Source organism: Rhinatrema bivittatum, chromosome 6, assembly GCF_901001135.1.
Source record: "Rhinatrema bivittatum chromosome 6, aRhiBiv1.1, whole genome shotgun sequence".
NCBI lineage: Eukaryota > Metazoa > Chordata > Amphibia > Gymnophiona > Rhinatrematidae > Rhinatrema > Rhinatrema bivittatum.
The window spans coordinates 140,919,173-140,941,850 of NC_042620.1; the positions used below are offsets into that span (position 1 = coordinate 140,919,173).

Consider the following 22,678-nt stretch of genomic DNA (forward strand, 5'->3'; position numbering starts at 1 on the left):
CCGTACCTTCCTTCCTCCCGAAGGTGGTCTCTGCGTTTCATGTGAACCAGACGGTGGAGTTGCCATCCTTCGCTTCCTCCGAGCCGAGGTCTCTCCGACTCCCGGACGTTCAACGCACGCTGCGCATCTATCTGGAGGTTACAAACGAGTTCCGGACGTCTGACCATCTGTTTGTCCTTTGGTCCGGGCCTAAGAAGGGTTCCCAGGCCTCCAAGACTACCATTGCTAGGTGGTTGAAAGCGGGGATTGCCGCTTCCTACGTCGGGGCGGGGCGGACTCCCCCGCCCGGCATCGTAGCGCATTCCACACGCTCTCAGGCGGCTTCCTGGGCGGAGGTCCGTTCGGTCTCTTCTCAAGAGATCTGCAGGGCGGCCACCTGGAAGTCGTTACACACCTTCGCGAGGCACTATCGTTTGCATCTCGCCTCTCCCGTCTCGGGACATTTTGGTGAGCAGGTTCTCCGAGCAGGCCTCGCAGGACCCCACCCGATTTAGGGACGCTTGGGTACATCCCACGGTCTGGACTGATCCAGGTACGTACAGGGAAAAGAAAATTATTACTTACCTGCTAATTTTCGTTCCTGTAGTACCATGGATCAGTCCAGACGCCCACCACATCTGGGTGCTCAGCCTGCTCCGTTTCCGCGACGGGACTGTACTGGTATCTGTCCTTTACCATTGTCACTGTTCACTGTGTGCACAGCTTTACCATTTTCCATGTTCTCTGTGTTCACAGCTCCTCACAAGTTGCCTTACTGTTCGTGCAGCCTCCTACACGTTGCTAGGACGCTCCAGTTTTTCGTTGCTATGGTTGACGGCTATTGTTGGCCGTGTTGTATAAACTTGATTCAATTCGGGGGTTCTGTTTTTCTACTCGGGCTTTGATATACTCGATACTGAACTCCTGCAGAGGGGGTAGTAGTACTTATGGTGACGCCCCCTCGAGGTTTTTGCTGACTCCATCTGCTGGAATGGGGACATAACCCACGGTCTGGACTGATCCATGGTACTACAGGAACGAAAATTAGCAGGTAAGTAATAATTTTCTTATAACACGGTCACAGCCTTCACCAGAGGAACTTTATGCCCCGGGCCCCTCTAGGCCCAGAGAAGTGAATCCACCGCCCAGAAGCCCCACCTACAGGGACATGGACAACTCGGAGGAGGAATCAGAGCCCCTGGAGGAGGGGGAACTCCCTCTGGGGACAGAGCCTCATTTGACCTTGAGATGCTTCTTCACCAAGGACGAACTTCTAGACCTGGTCACCCACAGCCGGAAGGCGCTTGCTATCCCGGGCACAAGTGCCTCGGGGGAGCCCAAGATGAATCCCCTGCTAGAGGGACTTCGTCAGACCTCCCGCCATTTTCCTCTGTTACAAGCCATTCAACATCTAATTGACCTGGAATGGATTGCTCCAGAGACTACATTCAAAGGGGGATGGGCTATGGCAGCCATGTATCCTCTGGACCCGGCGGCCAAAGAGCTTCTGACATGCCCAAAAGTGGATGCCATGGTCTGCGCGCTCTCGAAGCGCACTACTATCCCAGTAGAGGGAGGTGCAGCGCTCAAAGATGCGCAAGACAGACCTTAAACAGTCCTTTGACGTCGCCTAGGTCCCTATGAATAGCGGCCTACTGCACCATGGTGACACGTGCCTGCCTATCACAGACCAGGAGCAACACTCCTGGGGAAGCCATGGAACCAGCAGTATCATTCCTCGCGGATGCTGCTTCCGATCTGGTGCGCACCGCAGCTAGAGGAGTGTCATCAGCTGTGGCAGCCAGGCGGCAACTCTGGCTCCGAAGCTGGTCAGCCGACGCATCTTCCAAAACAAGACTCACAAGGATGCCCTTCAAGGGATTCCTCCTATTCGGCAGCGAACTAGAGAAACTGACTAACAAATGGGGCAAGTCCCCACTGCTGCGGCTACTGGAGGACAGGAATAAGAGAAACCAGCGACCCTCCCCCCCAACCCTCCAGGGAGAGAGGTTCACAGCGCTTCAATCCATACAGAAACACTTATAAAGCGCCTCGTCCTACAGGCAGGAACCAGTCCTTTCGGAACAAGCACAACAAAAGGGGAACCAGCTCGGGTCCAGGCCCCAGCCGCACCCCACAATGAGAATTGGCTGACCCGTCCAAAGGAAGAAGCCATAGGGGGCTTCTGGGCGGTGGAGATAACTTTGGAAAAGTGGGTCCTAACCATCATTCGAGAGGGGTACTACCTGGATTTCCTCCGAATCCCTCCAGATAAGTTCGTGGAATCCCCTTGCCACAACCCCTCCAAGAGGGTGGCAGTGGAAGCTACACTGACCAGATTACTGGCCCTCGAGGCCATAACCCCAGTGCCTCCACAAATAAATACTGGGCATTATTCCATTTATTTTATTGTCCCCAAGAAAGAGGGGACGTTCAGGCCCATCCTGGACCTCAAGTCTGTCAACCGTCATCTGAGGATTCCCCGCTTCCGTATGGAAACCCTACGCTCTGTAATAAGGGCGAAACAACCGGGAGAGTTCCTCACATCCCTGGATCTGTTGGAAGCCTACCTACACATTCCGATCCATCAAGAACATCAGCGCTTCCTATGCTTCAAAATCCTGAACCGTAACTACCAGTTCCGGGCACTACCCTTCGGGTTAGCCACAGCACCCCAGACATTCACCAGTATCCTATAGTGGTAGTGGCAGCAACACTGAGGAAGGAAGGAATCCTCGTACCCCCTTACCTATACGATTGGCTTATCAGGGTGAAATCCCCAGAGGAAAGTCACCAGGCAACCAACAGAGTCAAAACTCTACTGGAGAGCCTCGGATGGGTGGTCAAAACAAACAAGAGCTGTCTGCATCCCTCACAGTCTCTGGAATACTTAGGAGTCCGATTTGACACCAAAGAAGACAAGGTCAGCCTCACCCCGACAGGGAGATTAAAACTGATGAACCAGTTGCAAACCCTGCTGAGCGAACTCCGCCCCATAGCATGGGATTACCTACAAGTCCTCGGTCTCATGGTATCCACACTGGAGGTAGTGCCATGGGCACGAGCTCACATGAGACCCCTACAGCGCTCACTCCTATCGCAATGGAATCCACTGCCCCAGAACTACGCCATATGTATACAGCTCCTAGGCAGAGTTCGAACCCAACTACGATGGTGGCTACAAGATGGCCACCTGAGCCAGGGAACAAGACTATCCTCACCGACCTGGATCCTGCTCACCACGGACGCCAGCCTATGAGGATGGGGAGCACACTGTGAAGAGCTAACTGCCCAAGGGCAGTGGAATACAGAAGAGTCGGGCAGTCAGACTAGCCTGCCTACAGTTTGGTCACAGACTCCGAGACAAAGCGGTCAGAGTAATGTCGGACAAAGCCACAACAATGGCCTACATCAACCGTCAGGGAGGAACCAGAAACCAACAGGTGTCTCTGGAAATAGATCCCCTCATGTCGTGGGCGGAAGTGAATCTCCAGAAGATCTCGGCCGTCCACATTGTCGGGAAAGACAACATCACAGTGGATTACCTCAGCAGAGAAAGTCTAGACCCAGGAGAATGGAAGCTGTCTCTGAAGACAGCAGAATGTTAGTCCTTACAAAACCCACTTGCATCCCCTGGGAGTTCGTTTCTCCATGTATTAGCTATATCATGGACTCAGGGACTCTGCCTAGAGGGCAGGGTGATGACTACAGCTGCACATGCTCAATAGGGCATGTTTGAAAGTTTGAGATTCTTTGAGATCAAAGTTCCGTGCCGGGCTCCATCTGATGATGTCACCCATGTGTGAGGACTAACATCCTGCTGTCCTCTGAGAACACCTGTTACAGGTAAGCAACTCTACTTTCCCCCTCTCTATGCAGCCCAGCATTCTTCTGGCTTTAGCTATTGCCTTGTCATTTTGCTCCCCCAAGAAGCTGTCCAATGTATGCAAATCTATCTCATACATATTCATTGTGGCAATCCTGAAACCCAACAGGGCTAGGTGTGCCTCCAGGACAGGGTTGGGAAACACTGATGTAATGCACAGAGCTTTGAACCTAAGGATTTTGTAGGAAAAATCTTGGGTGTGGCTAATTTAAGCTCCAAGGAAAACTTGGATGGATCAAACTGTTAGATAGAAGTCCTCATTTCCTTTCCTGGGCTTATACCTAATTGGCATTGTGATTCTACAAATTAACATGTATAGTGTATAAATAAAAATGCTGTCCATCTGATATATTTTAACCCTCTTTGCCTGCTGAGTGCCATCAATCCTTGGCATCTGCATTCTCAGCCTTGTGCGCTGAGATTTGATGGATTTCTTTTTTTTTCTGTTAGACTTTTCTGGTTGGTTGCAAACTTCTTGCCTTGTATACATCTGCTACTGCGCAGGATTCTGTGTTTGCCATAATTCCAAAGAATAACAACGAAGCATCAGGTACTTTGTGTTTCTTCTGCTTTTGAAATATAGATATTTTGAAGGTCAATTTTCAAAAGATTTACCTTCTTAAAACAAGGTTTTAGCTGGGTAAATATCTGTTCAAAATTCTCCCCCCACCCCCGACAATCTGGCTTTGTGCAGGTAAAAGCAGCTCAAATTCAGTTGGACTATAAAGGTTGGAGGTGTGCTGGGGATGGGATTCAGAATTTAGCCAGTTAGCACTGAATATATCATTTATTTATTTATTTATTTATTTATTTATAATTTTTATATACCGGAATTCCTGTATACAATACAAATCAGTCCGGTTTACATGAAACGAAAAGATTGCCCTGGTCTGGGAGGTCAGACCAGGGTTTTTTACAAAGAACATTGAACAATAATATAATATAAAATACATTGAACAATAACATATAATACAATCCTTGAACATTGAACAATAACAATAAATACTTAAATATTTCCATAATTAAATTAAAATTAAGCCAATTAGCATGTTAAACTTAAATTAAACATAAAATTAAATTGAACTTTAATTTTGGATAATATTGTATATTATTAACTGTAATACAAAATGGGGCGGATTTTCAGAGCCCTGCTCGCGTAAATCCGCCCAAAACCGGGCGGATTTACGCGAGCAGGGCCCTGCGCGCCGGGAAGCCTATTTTACATAGGCCTCCCGGCGCGCGCAGAGCCCCGGGACTCGCGTAAGTCCCGGAGTTCTCGGAGGGGGGCGTGTCGGGGGGCGGGCCCGGTCGTCGCGGCGTTTTGGGGGCGTGTTGGCAGCGTTTTGGGGGCGGGTACGGGGGCGTGGCTACGGCCCGGGGGCGTGGCCGCGCCCTCCGTACCCGCCCCCAGGTCGCGGCTCGGCGCGCAGCAGGCCCGCTGGCGCGCGGGGATTTACGTCTCCCTCCGGGAGGCGTAAATCCCCGACAAAGGTAAGGGGGGGGTGTAGACAGGGCCGGGTGGGTGGGTTAGGTAGGGGAAGGGAGGGTAAGGTGAGGGGAGGGCAAAGGAAAGTTCCCTCCGAGGCCGCTCCGATTTCGGAGCGGCCTCTGAGGGAACGGGGGGAGGCAGCTCGGCGCGCGCAGGCTATACAAAATCGATAGCCTTGCGCGCGCCGATCCAGGATTTTAGTGGATACGCGCGGCTCCGCGCGTATCTACTAAAATCCAGCGTACTTTTGCTTGAGTCTGATGCGCAAGCAAAAGTAGGCTGATCGCGCTTCTTTTAAAATCTACCCCTCTATTCCTAAGTTCAGTCAGGATAAGGCGCTTAGTTAAATTCTGGAGACTGGAACGCTTGCCTGAAGAGCCAGGTTTTTAACTTTTTTTTGAACTCTGGTAGACTGGGTTCGAGGCGTAGGTCTGGGGGGAGAGCGTTCCAATGGTGTGGTCCTGCAGTTGAGAGTGCTCTTTTCTTAGTAATGATGTTGCTGGAGGGGCGAACAATGTGCCTCTGTAGGCGCTTCTGATGGGTCTGGAGAATAGGTGTGGACGAAGTTGAATTTGGAGTGATATCGGTGCGGTGTTGTGTATTGATTTATGAATAATGGTGAGGGTTTTAAAAAGGATTCTCTGTTTGATGGGTAGCCAGTGGAGGTTGCTCAGAATGGGGGAAATATGTTCTCTTTTATTGGTGTTTGTTAGTATTCTGGCAGCAGCGTTTTGTACCATCTGTAGAGGCTTAATACTGTTGGCAGGGAGGCCAAGTAGAATTGCATTGCAGTAGTCGAGTTTAGAAAAAATAATGGATTGTAGGACGAGGCGAAAGTCGTTAAAGTGAAGGAGTGGTTTTAACTTTTTGAGGACTTGTAGTTTATAGAAACAGTCCTTGGTGGTGGTATTTATAAATTTTTTTAAGTTAAGTTGGCTGTCAAGCCATGCTCCTAGATCCCTGATGTCTGAGGGGAGATAAATGTTTAATGAGGAGGGTTGCGAAAGGCTGGGTGAGTAGATACGTGGGTCTAGTGAGATAAGTAGCATCTCTGTTTTGCTGGAGTTTAAAATCAAGTTAAGGTTGGAGAGGAGTTGTTTAATTGGTTGTAAACAATCCTCCCAGAAGGAGAAGGTTTTTTGAATAGATTCTGTGATGGGTATGAGGATCTGGATATCGTCTGCATAGAGGTAGTGCTTAAGCTTGAGATTTGATAGCAGATGGCAGAGGGGGAGGAGGTATATGTTGAACAGGGTGGGTGAGAGAGATGAACCTTGTGGTACGCCTTGGTCTGATAGGATGGGTTCAGATTCCTTATTGTTTACTCTGACCTTGTAGAACCTGTTTGATAGGAACGATTTAAACCAACTGAGAGCAGTGCCTTTAATTCCTATGTTTGATAGTTGGTCTAATAGTAGTGAGTGGTTTACCGTATCGAAAGCTGAGGATAAATCTAGAAGAACCAGTAGGTATGATTGTTTTTTCTCCAGATTCAGAAGCAGGGTATCCGTGAGAGAAAGCAGTAGGGACTGTGTTAACTGTCCCTACTATCATGGTGCGATATGTATTCTTTACAGGAACATCGGTATATAAAAATTAAAAATAAATAAAATAAATAAATATCATGTTAACTGAACTGTCACTGCAATGGCTGTGCTGATTTTAATAGCCATAGAAATAGGAGAAAATACTCTGGGTAGTTGTGAATGAAGGCTCCATAGTCTTTTAGACCAGTATTTTTCCACCACTGCTCTGTGGACCAGCAGCATGTTTGCTGGTCCACGGTGTGGCAGTCATTGCAGGAGGAAGCAGACCCTCTGCTGCAGCCACTCTTTGCGGCCAAACAAGTACCAGTTCCTACCCAGTTCCCACCCTTTAGCCGTGAGTTAGATGCTGTCTAGTGCCCTAAATCTCCAGCTCAGATTGTTCTGATAGCAGCTCCACTCCAAGTCGCACAGTGCTGCATGCTGCTGCCACTTCTGAGAGCGGGGACAGACTACTGGCACTCTCCCGCTCTTTGTGACCACTGTGGCTGAACAGTTGATTGGCCTAGCAGATAAAAATGAATATCAAGATCAGCTAAGCCCCAGACGGCCCCCACTCTAGCTCTGAGTAAACAAAAAAAAAAAAACAAACCCAAATTAGTTTGGTTATGCAGCCATGAAGGTTGCTGCAAACTCCAATCCTCTTTAAAAGGGTAGCATCTAACCCACCAACAATGTAACTATTTTTAGCCCCTGATTTTACTGTCCTTCCTAATGAGGGTACCTGATTTCTTTTTCCTTCCCCTCCCCCCTGCTCTGGATACAAGAAACAAAAGGGGTTGATGCAATATTAAATGCTGAAAGCGGGGGTGCTGACTTTTCAGCGCCCGTAAGGGGGGGCGCCATGCAATAAACAAATTAGGGGGTTGCGCTAGCAAGGAGGTGCTAGGGTCGCTTGCGCGGCTTTAGCGCCTCCTCGCTAATGAGACCCTGCGGTTACCGGCAGTCTGCCGGTTTATGAACACTGATGCCAATAAGCTCGGTGTCGGTTTTCAAAACTGCAGCCGGCCGGTTGAAAACAAACGCCGAGCATATCGGCATCGGTCTTCAAAGCGGCCGACAGGCTTTTTGGGGTTTTTTCCCGTTTTTTTTTTTTTTAACTTTAAAAAAAAGTACAGGAAAGCTGTTTTTCTGCTTTTCTGTACTTTTTTTTCAATGCGCTCAGCTATTAATAGCTGAGCGATAAATGTGCGCCTGAGACGCGCATTTATTTTTTTGCATTTCGAGTGAATGAGTAATAGCGCTCACCAATGCAAATGTATGTGAATGAGGCTCTCATTCACTCCGCGTCGGATGCGCATTAAATAGGCGCTAATTCCCCTATTGCATTAGGGGGTGGATTAGCGCCTACTTAACCCACATCTGACTGCGGGGTTATACAGTGTGCTTGGCTGAGCGTATTGTATTGCATTGGCCCTTTATAATAATTTATGTAATTAAAATATTAGAGTGTGACTGGATTGAGATTTGGGGGGAGGGGGTCATGTATTCCCTCCCCACTCCCATTTAGCTACAGAGAGACTCCCGTGTTTTTCAGCCGCAGGATGGAATGTCTCCCTCACTCTTCAGGTGTCTCATCTAAGTCTACCTATGCCAGTTTAGGAGATCAGTCAACCAGTCCCTGGCATCTGAAAGGTTGAAAAACACTTCCAGAGACCAACAGAGGTCCATAGGAGCAAGATGAAACTGCTGAGTCAAAAAAAAAAATTGGAACCATAAGATGCAGGAAGAGCATTAGACAAAACTGCCTGGAGAAGTTTCTGATGTTTGCTTGAGTCTGGATGATCTGGCAGTAGGGATAAAACGTATGGTATTTACCGCAGGCCCCGCTGTGAGAGTTTTATTCATTGGGCGCATTTTCCTGCAGGAAATAATGAAACCTCATTTTATTTCAGGTACTTTTCAGCTGGTTTCTGTGAAACTGCCAAAGACGACAGAGCAAGAAGCCGAAGCCAAGGAACTGTCAGTTATTCTGGAGGACATTAGCCAGTTGCCCAAGCGTACAGCCTTCGGGAAGGATGTAAGACTGCTTAATATTTTTCTGTCCTCTTCTAAAAACATTTCTTAAAAATAACCAGGGCTTCTGATTTTCGGTTATAACCAGAGAATGCTGATAAAACCCCCACTGATACAAAAAAATAACCCCGGAAACCAGCCTTCCTCACTGCTGCGCATCTCTCATGGCTGCACAGCAATAACATTGGCTGCCGCTCACACTCCCTCCTCTGGTGAAGAAAAGGGTGGGGGGATGCAAAGAGTGACACCTTCCCCTCCCCCAGCTGCTTCTACTACTGACTCTGCTCCAGCTGATAAAGGGACCAGAGGGAACTGAAAAAGAGAAGACCCGTAATTGCAAGGCTGGGTCTTCAGTGATTTTTTTTTTATGAATCTTTTTATTTTATAAATCTAAAACCATTTACAAAAGTTTAAAAGAAATGAGTATATTGTATCTTAACAAAAAATGTAGACTTTAATTAACCATAAAAGGCACCCACAAATATTTCCTGCAACAGGAAAACATCAGTAAGCATCGATATTCAGTATCCTTTTAAAAACCCTTAGTTGAGTGAAAAATAAACATAAATTAATATTTATAAGCACCTAAAATCAGAAGCCCTAAAAATAAATCCTGCTGTTTCATCAGCACCTTTCTTTCTCCCTTCACCCATTTCCTGAGGGAACTGGTGGTGGTAATCAGACAAGTCTGCCACCTCTTATCCAGAAGCCAGATGGAAACATGTTTGAGCCGTTAGGCACCTGGACAAACATGAGTCTGGGCAGTTTAATTTGCATTTTCCTAGAATGTATCCAGATGGACTCAGGACCAATGGGTTTATGCTCCCCTGTCAGCAGATGGAGACTGAGTCAGGTTTCAAAGCTGACGTCACCCTAGATACACCCCTGCAGTGACCTCAGCCCTTTGGTATTTCTCCGTCTCCAGCGGATTTGGACATGCTTTCCCTGTGGGGATTGCTATACCTTTTGGAAGAAGAAATTCTACTTCCCTGTACATACCCGGATCAGCCCAGACTGCTGGGTTATGCCTTCCTTCCAGCAGATGGAGACAGAGAAAAACTTGAAGGGCACCCCTGTAAGTAGGATGTGCCTCCTGCAGCCCTTCAGTATTTCTCTATCTCCAGCAGATGAAGGTGGCAGAACCTGCAGTCCTGGCTAATTGGTTCTATAAAAAAAAAAAAGAAAGGTTGCAGTGACAGGAATCTTTAAATTTGTCTGGCTGAAACAAAGTTTCAAAAAAGAAAAAAAGAGCTGGGCCTCCCGAGGAGTTTCTCCTCGGTGGTAGGCCTGCCGGGAAGTTTTCTCTTCGCTCTAGTGTACCAGGAGCAGCAGCTGGTAAGTGACTGGGGGGGATTTACCCGTGGGCTTTCGCTCATATGCGGCCGTTGCAAAGGGCTTTGCTCTCACGTTGGAACCCCAGGTCGGAGGCTTTTCAAGTCCCCTTACCCCTCCAGGAACCAGCCAGATCCAGCCTAGCTTGGTGGCTGAGCCCCGAACACTTGTCCCGGGTGGGGGGGGGGGGGGTGAATCTGGAGGTCCCTCAGTGGACTATTGTGATGGATGCCAGTCTTTCCGGCTAGGGGGCAGTTTGCCAATCTCAGGCAGCGCAAGGCCAATGGACGCAGCAGGAAGTGCAATGGTCCATTAATCGTCTTGAAACTAGGGTGGTACGGTAGACCTTGCAGCAGTTCTTGCCTCTGGTTCATCGTCTATCAGTGAAAGTGCTCTCCGACAACGCAATGATGGTAGCATACATCAACCGGCAGAGAGGCACAAAGAGCCATCCCGTAGCTGTGGAGGCGATCGAGCTCATGGCCTGGGCGGAAATTCATCTGCTCAGGATAGCGGCTTCGCACATTGCCGGAGTAGACCGTGCAGGCAGATTTTCTGAGCCGTCAGACATTGGATTCCAGAGAATGGGAGCTGTCTGACGAGGCGTTCGCTTTGATATCTCATCGGTGGGGGATTCCCCGTTTGGATCTACTGGCGACTCGGGGGAATGCCAAGGCTCCGCACTTCTTCAGTCGCAGAAGAGAGCACGGAGCGGAAGGGATGGATGCTCTTGTCCTCCCATGGCCTCGCAATGTTCTGCTCTACGCATTCCCTCCTTGGCCTCTGGTAGGCAAGGTCTTGAAAAGGATAGAAGCCCATCTGGGAGAGGTGGTGCTGGTGGCCACAGAGGCCGTGGTTTGCGGATCTCCTCAACCTTGCAGTGGACGGACCACTCCGTCTGGGTCATCTTCCGAATCTCCAGCAGGGTCCAGTATTTTTCGACCAGGTGGATTGCTTTTGTCTAGCGGCTTGCCTTATGAAAGGCGGCAGTTGAGAAAGAAGAGGTATCCGGATTCGGTAATTTCCACTCTTTTGCGGGTTCACAAAACTTCCACCTCTCTTACGTATGTCCGAGTCTGGAAGGTTTTTGACTCTTGGTATAGCAGGTCGAATGTTTCCCCTAGGCGGGCCTCGATAGTCCACATTCTAGCCTTCTCACAAGAGGGTTTGGTGAAGGGGCTAGTTTTCAGTTCTCTACGGGTTCAAGTGACGGCGTTAGGCTGTTTACGTGGGAAGGTGGACGGTGCGTCCATAGCGGCTCATCCAGATGTGGTTCGTTTCCTTCAAGGTGCTAAGCATTTGAGTCCACCATGTTGAGCGGTTTGTCCATCCTGGAGTTTGAATTTTGTCCTTAGGACATTGTGTGAACCTCCTTTTGAACCACTCAGGTGCGTCACTCTGAAAGACCATACACTCAAAACTGTGTTTTTGGTAGCTATCTGCTCTGCTCGGAAAGTTTCGGAAATTCAGGCTCTATCTTGTCGCGAGCCTTTTCTTAGGTTTTCCGATTGTGGCGTTTCTATTAGAACTGTGCCATCCTTCCTGCCTAAGGTTGTTATCGGCTTTTCACGTGAACCAGTCCATTGAGTTGCCTGTGTTCCCGGATTTGGATCAGAATTCTCCACATGCTCGTGAATTGAAGCGCGTGGATGTCAGGCGGGCGCTGATGTGTTACTTGGAGGTCACTAATGATTTTCGCCTGTCGGATCACCTTTTTGTCTTGTGGACCGGTCCCAGGAAAGGGCATAAAGCTTCCAAGGCTACTATTGCCTGATGGTTGAAGGATGCTATTGCTTCAGCGTACATATGTCACAAGCGAGCAATTCCAGAGGGTCAAGGCTCATTCGCTCCATTCTCAGCCGGCGTCCTGGGCAGAAAGTCAATTCCCTGTACGTACCCGGATCAGTTGGGTTTTGCCGCCCCCCCCCCCCCCCCTAGCAGATGGAGACAGAAGTTTACAAACCAAACTCCGCCTATATCTAGGCTGGTGCCACCTACAGTCTGGCAGTATTCTTCTGTCTCCAGCAGGAGATCTGTAGGGCAGCAACTTGAAATCTTGCATACCTTTGCTCGGCATTACCATTTGAATGTTCAGGCTCCCGACTCAGAGAGCTTTGGCAGCGGTGTGCTTCAAGAGGGGCTTTCTAGGTCCCACCCCATGTAAGGCGACTTGGGTACATCCCAGCAATCTGGGCTTATCCGGGTACTTACAGGGAAAGGAAAATTGGTTCTTAACTGCTAATTTTCGTTCCTGTAGTACCACAGATCAGCCCAGATGCCTGACCGGTTTTTTGATTCCACTTGAGAGTTTATCGATTTTTTTTTTTTTTCTGTCACACTATATAGCAGGATGAAGATTTCACAAATGCGCTTATTTTGTACATAGTTGAGTCTCATAAGTTTCATTTTACCATTTGAATTTTGGATTCCTGTTACCACTTCAATTCTGCTTTGATATTATTTATACTGCAGGGGCTACAGGTGGTGCATCCTACTTACAGGGGTGCTCTTCAAGTTTTTCTCTGTGTCCATCTGCTGGAAGGGAGGCATAACCCAGCAGTCTGGGCTGATATGTTACTATAGGAATGAAAATTAGCAGGTAAGAACCAAGTTTCCTTTTTAAATTGGAGAAAAAATTGAGCCCCACTCTCCTGTGGTGATACCTAAAGGACCCTCCCCCATTTGAGAATTCATGAGGTGATTTCCAAGATCCCTCAGAGGTGTGCCTTGGTCCGGTAACTAGTTCCCGGCATGGACTTTGCTGGTGAAGCAGCTGAAAGACAGCAGGTACAGGAAGTAGAGCATGGTGGTGACAGTCAAAGCCCTCTTTCCCCACCACCCTCACCTGCTGGAGACAGTCTCTGTGCTCAGGCAATAAGTGCTGAGCCCAGGTAAGTTTAAAAAAAAAAAAAAAAAGAGCGAGGCAGAGAAGAAGATTTCTTCCAGTCTCCTTGCTTGGTGCACCATACCAACGTTGTTCCCAATCCCATTGGGGTAAGGGGAAGTGGGCTTCTGAGTGGGTTGAGCGGTCCCCTGGTGGGCTAGGCCCTGCTTTAGGCTTGGTCGGCAAACTGCGTGCTAGGCCGCAGCGGCACTATTTTGAGCGTGCTTTTGTTCCTGCATTGCCCAACATAGAGCTTCGATACGCGCAGTGCATACATATGTGCACAACTTACTGATGCGGAATACAAATAAAGCCGGGCACATGGGCTGTGCTTGCGCCTCACTCCGGCCCATGTAGGCGCCCAAAATCTGTTCGCATAAAGGGGCAGATTTTCAAAGGCTACGTGCGCAACCTGAGGAAATATGCCCCTGCGCACGCCAAGCCTATTTTGCATAGGCTCGGAGGTGCACACAAGCCCGGGAACGCGCGTATGTCCTGGGGCTTGCTAAAATGGGCAGTCCGGGGGCATGGCCGCGTTCCCTGACACAGCGGCCTGTGTCAGGACCTGGCCAGCCGGCACGCACAAGTTACGCCTGCGAAAGGCAGGCGTAACTCCATCGAACAAGGTAGGGGGGAGATTTAGGTAGGGCCGGGGGAGGTGGGTTAGGTAGGGGAAGGGAGGGAAAGGTGGGGGGGATCCAAAAAAAAGTTCCCTCCGAGGCCGCTCTGATTTCAGAGCGGCCTCGGAGGGAACGGGGAAAGCCATCGGGGCGCCGAGCTATCGGGGCTCCCCTTGGGCTCGGCATGCGCAAGGTGCACGTGTGCACCCCCTTGCACTCGCTGACCCCGGATTTTATAACATGCGCCGGATAGCACACTCAAATGTACCCCGCGCACGTAGGAATTAAAATCGGCCCCAAAATTTTAAGCCCATGCCATCTGAACACATAGTTACAGTCACCAATGGCTCGGCAGCAAAGAAACATAAGCACCTTTTCTCTCTGTGCTGCTTATCATGTTAGGGATGCACAGTCTGACCTAGATTCTTGCTTATGTCAGCACTGTGAAGAAGCACATGGAGAGTTGGGCTCCCCAGATTTTGCTAAGCCCAGTAGCTCCCATTCAGAAGATGGGTCAGCCACAGCCTTAACCGGAAGTATCCCGGGACTGGGTCATCCATGGGAAAGGGAAATTTAGTGGCACCTATCCCAGTACCTACTGGACTAGGCATGGACCCAGCCACCTTCTCTTGGGTGGAATTCTTTCAAGGCCTTCAAGCCTTTGTACAGGTGCAGTCTGCTACCTCGCTTGCCCCTGTCCGGATTGAATCTCAGCCGGTAAGCCCTCCCTTTCCCAGTCCTATCGGCAGACCTCAAGGCATGCTTCGACTTACCAAGGGTATCCCTGGCAGGAACCCAGACAGCACGGACAAAGAAGAGGATCCAGATTCCTAGGAAGATGGGGCAATCCCCTCTGGTTTAGAACCATATCGGACCATGTTATGGTTTTTCCATAGAGATGAATTGCTGGCCCTGCTTTCCTAGACCCTGAAGATGCTGGGAGTTCCTGGGGCAGATTCTATTTTGGAACCAAAGAAGAATCCCATTCTGATTTCCCTACAGAAAACCTCTTGCTAAATTCCAGTACTGGAGCTATCCAGGAGTTGATTGACCTGGAATGGGGTGCCCCAGAAGCAAGTTTTAAAGGTGGACGAGCATTAGAAGTTCTATACCCACTCGATCCAGCAGTGAGAGAATGTTTGTTTGCATTTTTCTAAAGTGTATGCGCTGGTTTGTGCTGTCTCTAAGCGAACAACTATCCCAGTGGAGGGAGGAGCGACCTTAAAGGATGCCCATGATAGGCAGATGGAGTCCATCCTTAAACAGGCCTTTGACACATTAGCGATGACCTTACAGATGGCGGCTTCTTGTGCCCTTGGTAGCTCTTTCGTGCCTGTTCCTCTCTCGGGAGGTGGATGACTCGGGGGCAAATTCCAAAGCGGTTATGGAACCCGCCGCCACCTGTTTAGCTGATGCGGGCTCGGACCTAGTCCATACCTTAGTCAGAAGAGTGGTGGCGGCCAGAAGACAGCTATGGCTACGGAATTGGTCAGCAGACGCAACCTCCAAGGCAAATCTCACAAAGATGCTCTTTAAAGGATCTCTCCTCTCGGAAGCGAATTGGAAATGCAGGCCAGTAAATAGGGTGAATCTCCAGTACCCCAGCTACCAGAAGATAAGAGAAAGCAGTTACAGCACTCCTCGCCCATGAGGGTTTGATCCAGGAGCTCCCAATGCTTTTTCCCCTACAGAAACTTGACATTTCAGAAGTCTCTGTCCTTTGGGAGGTCTCAGTCCTTTTGGAGTCGGCAGCCCAAGAGAGGGTCAGGCTCGGGTTCATCTCGAACCTCCCAATGAAGTTTTTCCAGCCCAACATCAGAACGAGGCTACAGGGGGTTGACTGTCCCTCTTACACCAGCAGAGGGTTGAGATCAATTTGGACAAATGGGTACTGAAGGTCATACGAGAAGGATATGCGCTGGAATTTGCAGCACTCCTCGGGATATATTCATGATATCTCCTTGCCACCCCCAGCTCAAGAAACAGGCAGTGGAGACTACCATGTTAAGACTCCACAGGACAAGGGCTATAATGCCAGTATCTGCGCCCCAGAAAAATACGGGGCGTTATTCCATTTATTTCATCTTACCCAAGACAGAAGGTTCCTTTCGCCCCGTTCTGGATCTCAAGAGCGTCAACTGACATCTACAAGTGATTCATTTTCACATGGAAACCCTACTCTCCATGATAATGGAGGTTCTTAACCTCTCTGGACCTATCCGAGGCCTACCTACATATTCCAATCCAGCAAGAACATCATTTTCTATGCTTTGCGGTACTGGGTCACCATTATCAGTTCCGGGCCCTGCCCTTTGGCCTAGCCACCGCCCCACAACATGTTCTGAGATTATTGTGATCATAGTGGCAGTGTTGAGAAAAGAGGGAATCCCGGTGCACCCGTACTTGCACGACTGGTTGATCCGGGCAAAGTCCGTGGAAGAGAGCCTTTGGGTGACCAACAGGGTAACCTCCTTGCTTCAGGAACTCAGTTGGACAAAAGCAGTCTCAAACCCTCCCAATCCTTGGAATATCTGGGAGTCCGGTTCAACAACAAGTAGGACAAGGTCTTCCTCCTGACCACGCGGATAAGGAAGTTGATGTCCCAAGTACGTCTGTTGATGAACCCGATACGCCCAACGGTGTTGAGCTATCTTCAAGCCCTCAGTTTGATGGCAGGAAACCTGCAAGAAGTGCTGAGGGCGAGAGCACACATGCGACCACTTCAATGCTCCCTGCTGTCACATTGGAACTCGCTGTCTCGAGACTATTCGATTCGCCTCCACTTACCGATGGAAGTATGCTCTCAGCTCCAGAGGTGGCTGCAGGAAGCTTATCTGGGCAGGGGTGAACCCCTGTTCCTTCCGAATTGGCTGGTCCTCACGACAGACGCGAACCTCCAGAGCTGGGGAGCTCTCTGTCAGGAACTGATGGCCCAGGGGCATTGGACCAAGGAAGGAGGCCCTCTGGAACATAAACCACCTGGAAGCCCGGGTGGTCAAATTGGCGTGTCTACAATTCAGCCACATTCTCCAGGGTCAAGCTGTCCGCATAAAGTCGGACAATGCAACAACAGTAGCCTACATCAACCGCCAGGGTGGAACCAAAAGCCAGCAAGTGTCACAGGAAATAGATCTCCTTATGGAATGGGTGGAAATACATCTACACATGATCTCAGCCTTTCACATCGCAGGAAAAGACAGCGTCAGAGCAGACTTCCTAAACAGGGAGAGTCTGAATCCAGGAGAGTGGGCGATGTTGGCCAAGCTTTTCAGCTGGTAGTAGATCGCTGGGTCTCCCATCCAATGACCTGCTGGCCACATCTCACAATACGAAGGTTCCCCGATTCTTCAGTTGCAGAGATCAGTTGACCCTGGGGATCGACGCTCTCGTTCAGACCTGGCCGAAAGAGGAGCTGTTACAGACCGCCCCTCCTAGTCAGGGTCATTTGCAGAGTCTAGTACCACAGGGGGTTAGGGCTACTAGTAGCTCCTGATTGGCCCAGGCGTCCGTGGTATGTGGACAAGCGGAGACTCCTGGTGGAGACCCCCCCTGTGCCTCCCACCGCACAGGGACATGCTATAGCAAGGACAGGTCCTTCACGAGGATCCGATTATATTCTGTCTTACGGTCTGCCTTTGAGAGGGCTCGCCTGATGAAGCAAGGATATTCGACAGCAGTAATTGCCACCTTACTCCGCGCTCAGCAGTTCTCTACATCCCTAGCATATGTGTGGGTCTGGAGAGTATTTGAGACCTGGTGCAAGGAACGCACCAGGACAGTCAAAATCCCACTAATTCTGGAATAATTGCAGGGCGGCTTGAATAAAGGTTTAACCCTTAACTCCTTGAAGGTCCAGGTAGCGGCTCTCTCCTGTTTCAGGGACGAGGTGAACGAATCTGCCTGTTGGCTCATCCGGACATGCCCCGTATTCTGAAAGGGTTGAAGCACCTCCGGCCACCCCTACGGTGGCCGGTTCCATTGTGGAATCTTAATCTAATATTGGAGTTTTTGGCAGGGCCCTCCTTTCAGCCGCTGCACAGTCTTTCCTTGCATTTATTAACCCTGAAAATGGTGTTCCTGGTGCTATGTGCTCGGCACGTCGCATCTCTGAACTAGAGACATTGTCGTTCAGGAACTGTTCCTCCGGATGACTCCAAGAGTGTTACAGCTTCGGTTCAATCGTTTTTGCCCAAGCTCATTTGAATCAGTCCATTTCATTGCCATCCCTAGATAAGCACAAGGACGCAGAAGAATATCGCCTCCTCTGCCATTTGAATTTCAGTAGACTTTTCGGTGCAGTATCTGGAAGTTTCAGAACCGGTCCAAAAGATGGACCCCTGTTTGTCCTTCACAGTGGAAGAAAGCCAGGGCTACTAAAGCTCGCTGGTTTAAGGAGGTGGACACAGAAGCCTATGTGGAGGCAAGAAAGCCATTACCCCTTCAGGTTAAAACTCATTCCACTAAGGATCAGGCAGTCTCATGGGCGGAAGCTAGACTGCTGTCTCCCGTTGACATCTGCTGAGCAGTGATGTGGTTCTCCTTGCGCATCTTCTCCAGGTTCTATTGCCTGGACATACAGGCCCAGGAGCGCGCAGCCTTTGCAAGGGTGGTGTTAACCGGACCATGGGCAGTCTCCTGCCCTGATCGGGAATAGTTTTGTTCATCCCATTGGTCCTGAGTCCACCTGGCTACACACTAGGAAATGGAGAAATTACTTACCTGATAATTTCGTTTTCCTTAGTGTAGACAGATGGATTCAGCATACCGCCTACGGCTGCCCATGAACGGTACCAAGGATTCGCCCGTGGAGTAGATATCAATTCCAAGAGATTACAGGTAAGCCATAATCCAGTCCCTAGATCAGGGCATCTATAATACTGGGGTTCAATGTTTGGTTGAGTACAGTTACGGTTATCCATTTTTAATCAAGTTTTTTGGATAGTATGTCCACAATGGCTTTTGAAGAGAATACTGAAGGGCTGAGGTCACAGCAGGGGTGTATCTAGGGTGATATCAGCTTTGAAACCTGACTCCGTCTAGATCTGCTGGCAGGGGAGCATAAACCCATTAGTCCTGAGTCCATCTGTCTACACTAAGTGAAATGAAATTATCAGGTAAGTAATTTCTCCATTTGCTAAACAAGAAGCAGTTTGAAAGGCCCAAAGTATTGAATGGGATGTTACATCAGCAAAATGAGCGTGTTTTGGCTCTTTCCCCTGTTAATGTCCACCTTGCAGCCCCTACCCTCACCTGGGTGTTTGTCAGCTTTTCCTGTATTCCCTTTATTTATTTATTTGTGTTTAAGGAGAAGTTGTCATCGTTTATTAATACTTATTGATTAATATTGCACCTACTCCTTGTTAGATTTCTTTACAGTTTGATACATGAAACTCCAGCCCCATCTGATTTGTTTCCTATCATGGCAAAAGCTCCACAAGTGTGCAGATGTGATCAATAAAAAAACTGATTATTAAAAAATGTTTGGTTTTCTTTCAGTGGTGAATGAACGCAAAATTCTCACCTGCATTTTGTCTTTATTACAGGGTGAATTTGTGGCTTCCGTGAAAGGCCTTCATCTTTCTGTTTATTTTTTCAAAAAGAAAGAGGTTTGTAGGTAAGAGACAATGAAGCAGCAGTGCTCCAGATAAGACTTGCTATTGCTCTAGTCTACTCACTAGCCATGTCTGAAGAGCAAAGCAAACCATTGGAACAGCGAGTGTCCTTATCTGGAGAAGCTGTCAGTCTTGAAGCTCTTTTATATATATATATATTTAATTTATTTCCAGGTTTTTTTGTACTGTACATTCAGAAGAAATACAGGTCATAGTGGGTCACAACATTTATTTAACAGCTTTTTTATACCGACATTAAAATACACATTTAACACAAACATAAAATCATAAAAGCAATTATAAAACAATGCAATACTATTCGATAAAACATGTATGCCATTCAAAGCTGGGCCCTGCTCTTAGATATTTGTGCTGCCATCGCAGGGTGGGAGAAATGGCCAAGCAGCAGTTTAGGATGATGGCTGGTGCTAGAACTGAGAGCCGATTCTTTTCAGTAACAATTACACTAAAGGTGAAATTGGATATGAAGGAAGCCTCGTGCTGTTTAAGCCCTCAGCTGGCAGATGCTTCCTCCTAATTTATCTGTTGAAAAAGCCTTTTATATATCAGACTGAGCTACAGGAAGAACAGCAAGAGAGCAGAAAGATTTTAAGATGTGAAAAAGGGTTATTTCTCATAAAAATGGATGCCACTTTTTGTTTTTAATTTTGTTTAGGTTTCCAATGAGTGCAACATGTAAGAAAGGCACAAATAACACCTTTACATGCGTGGCATGCCATCCCAGGGAAGACTGCATAGCAACTGGGCATAAAGATGGTAGAATCCGTCTCTGGTAAGCTCCTTTACAGAAAACCATTTTGTTTTCTGTTCTCAAACAATGCTCTACTGTGTCTTGTGGACTTGGGCATTGGGAAAGGGAACATTGCAGGGGATTTGAAGCTTGATGGTTGGAAGTCTTCCATTATAACACAGCTGCTAGCATTAACAGCAGTGTCTAGTTAAACCCTGCATTCCCATGCCTGCACTGAGACACATTTTAACACTTGGTATTTTGATGGATATATGTTACAAGCCCTTTGGGATTTATTTTTCTAGAAACATAGAAATGACAGCAGAAGAAGACCAAATGGCTCATCCAGTCTGCCCAGCAAGCTTTCACACTTTTTTTTTCTCCCCCCCCCTCTCTCTCTCATACTTATCTGTTACTCTTGGTATTTAGTAACCTTTTGGTTCTATTTTCCATCCACCCCCACCATTAATATAGAGAGCAGTGGTGGAACTGCTTCTTAGTGAAGTATCTAGCTTAATTGGTTAGGGGTAGTAACTGCCGCAATAAGCAAGCTACTCCCACGCTTATTTGTTTACCCAGCCTGTGCAATTTAGTCCTTGTTGGTTGTTATCTAATATAAATCCTCTTTTCTTCATTTCCCCCTGCCGTTGAAGCAGAGAGCTACACTGGATATGCATTGAAAGTGAAGTATCTGGCTTGTTTGGTTTGGGGTAGTAGCCGCCGTAACAAGCAAGCTACTCCCTGCTTTTTTGTGAATGCAAATCCTTTTATCCACATTTTCTCTTGCCGTTGAAGCATAGAGCGCTGTCTGAGACACATTAACCATGTGTATGTCTATTGAATAAGGGTATTATCTCCAGGTATTAGCTGTCTTTCCCTCAAGCCACCCTCTCTTCATTCACATCCTCTAGACTTTATGGATCCACAGTGTTCATCCCACGCCTCTTTGAAGTCCTTCACAGTTTTGATCTTCACCACTTCCTCCGGAATGGCGTTCCAGGCATCAACCACCCTCTCCGTGAAGAAATACTTCCTGACATTGGTTCTGAGTCTTCCTCCTTTTTAGAGGTGTTATGACTTGTCTCGGCACTTGATGTTCTGATAGCGTTTGAGCCTTCTGTTTCTTTTCATGGGACAGTTTTCTCTCACAAGCACCCCATTCTCTGTACGTACCAGGATCAGTCCAGACGGTGGGTTATGTCCCCCGTCCAGCAGATGGAGTCAGAACAGACTTCGAGGGACATCACCAACATAAGCCAGTACACCCTCTGCTGGAGCCCAGTATCTTTCTGACTCCAGCAGATGAGAGTTGGGGAGCCTGTAGCTTCCCCAGGGTGACAGGGCCTTAGGTTTTTTCTCCTTTCCTTTATCTTCTGTCACTTCCTTACTCTTTGGATCAAGTTTGTTAACGTTTAAAAAAAAAAAAAAAAAAAGTAAATTGTACAATTTTTGGGGAGGCGTGGCTAAGGGCCCTTCTGCCTCCTTCGCTGTAGTTTCTTCTCTTTTCCTGGCCGGGGTAAGTGTTAGCTTCTGGTTTTTTGCAGGATTTGTGCCTTTTTCTCTTGCAGCTTTCTTTCGGAGCGCAGGTGCCTCGTGGAAGCCGGTGGTGCCGGCCTCTCCACGTCCTCGATTTCGTCCCGCGGCCCCGAAGCAATTTTTTCCTCGGGTCGCTGCGGTGGGGAGGGCGATTTCCCCCGCGCTCAGGGACTCCTTCGGCGGGCAGCGCAGGCCGTTTTCGGGCCCCCCCCCCCCCACCCCCCCCCCCCCCCCCCCCCGCGGCACTTAACTCGCGCTCTGGGCCCCCCCCTCCCCCATGGTTTTGGCTGCTTCTTCTCCGGCGCTCTTCATGCCGCGGCCGTCCCAGTGCGCGGCCTGCGGCGAGCCGGGGTCTAGAATTTCGCGGGAGGGGATCTGTGCGAGGTGCCTCCCCGGTGGGGAAGGCACCTCGCCGCCCCTCAGCACTTTTTCTTTTCTCCCCTCCCCGCGACACGGGCGGCGCGGGCCGGCCACGTCGGCGGGAACGGCGGCCATTTTACACTTGCAGCACGATGCTGCCCCGGACTTGGCACAGGAGCGGAGGGATTTTCGGGAGGTTTCTCCTCTGAATTTATCCCCGGAGTGGGGATTGCCCAACCAGGAGCCCCCAGAGGTCCCCCCCTCAGGACCCCCTCCCAGCTTGCCGCGCTTCTCGCCGGAGTTTATTTTGCTAATGCATAGCGCGTATTTGCAGGGTCTGGGAGCCCCCGGGGGTCTTCCCCCGGGCCCCCCACCGGCCAAGACCCCTAGGGTCTCCCCGGCTTTTCCTACTGCGCCCCCCAACCTGGTGGGTTCTGTGTCAGGGGCCCCTGGATTGATACCTCGCATACGGACTGCCCTGGGGGCTACGGGAGCGGCTGCGCCATCGGGGGGGGGAGCCTCCCCAGATCCACCGGACCCTGCGCAGTCGGACCTGCCGTCCGAAGGGGGACGACCCGCTCGCGCTTAGGATTTTTCAGAGAGATGAGCTGAATGACCTGATTCCGCAGATCCTCTTGGAACTGGATCTTGATCCTCCTCCGGATCTGC

At 49.2% G+C, this 22,678-nt stretch overlaps 1 protein-coding gene across 1 annotated transcript in view; it reads left to right on the forward strand.

Moving 5' to 3' along the window:
* Positions 1 to 22,678, forward strand: part of WDR75 (WD repeat domain 75) — a 147,981-nt gene that overhangs the window by 28,677 nt on the left and 96,626 nt on the right. Inside the window, exons 4-7 of the mRNA XM_029605984.1 lie at positions 4,316 to 4,415; positions 8,794 to 8,918; positions 19,294 to 19,364; positions 20,039 to 20,155. Coding sequence (XP_029461844.1) covers positions 4,316 to 4,415; positions 8,794 to 8,918; positions 19,294 to 19,364; positions 20,039 to 20,155 — 413 coding nt within the window. The remainder of the gene's footprint in view (positions 1 to 4,315; positions 4,416 to 8,793; positions 8,919 to 19,293; positions 19,365 to 20,038; positions 20,156 to 22,678) is intronic.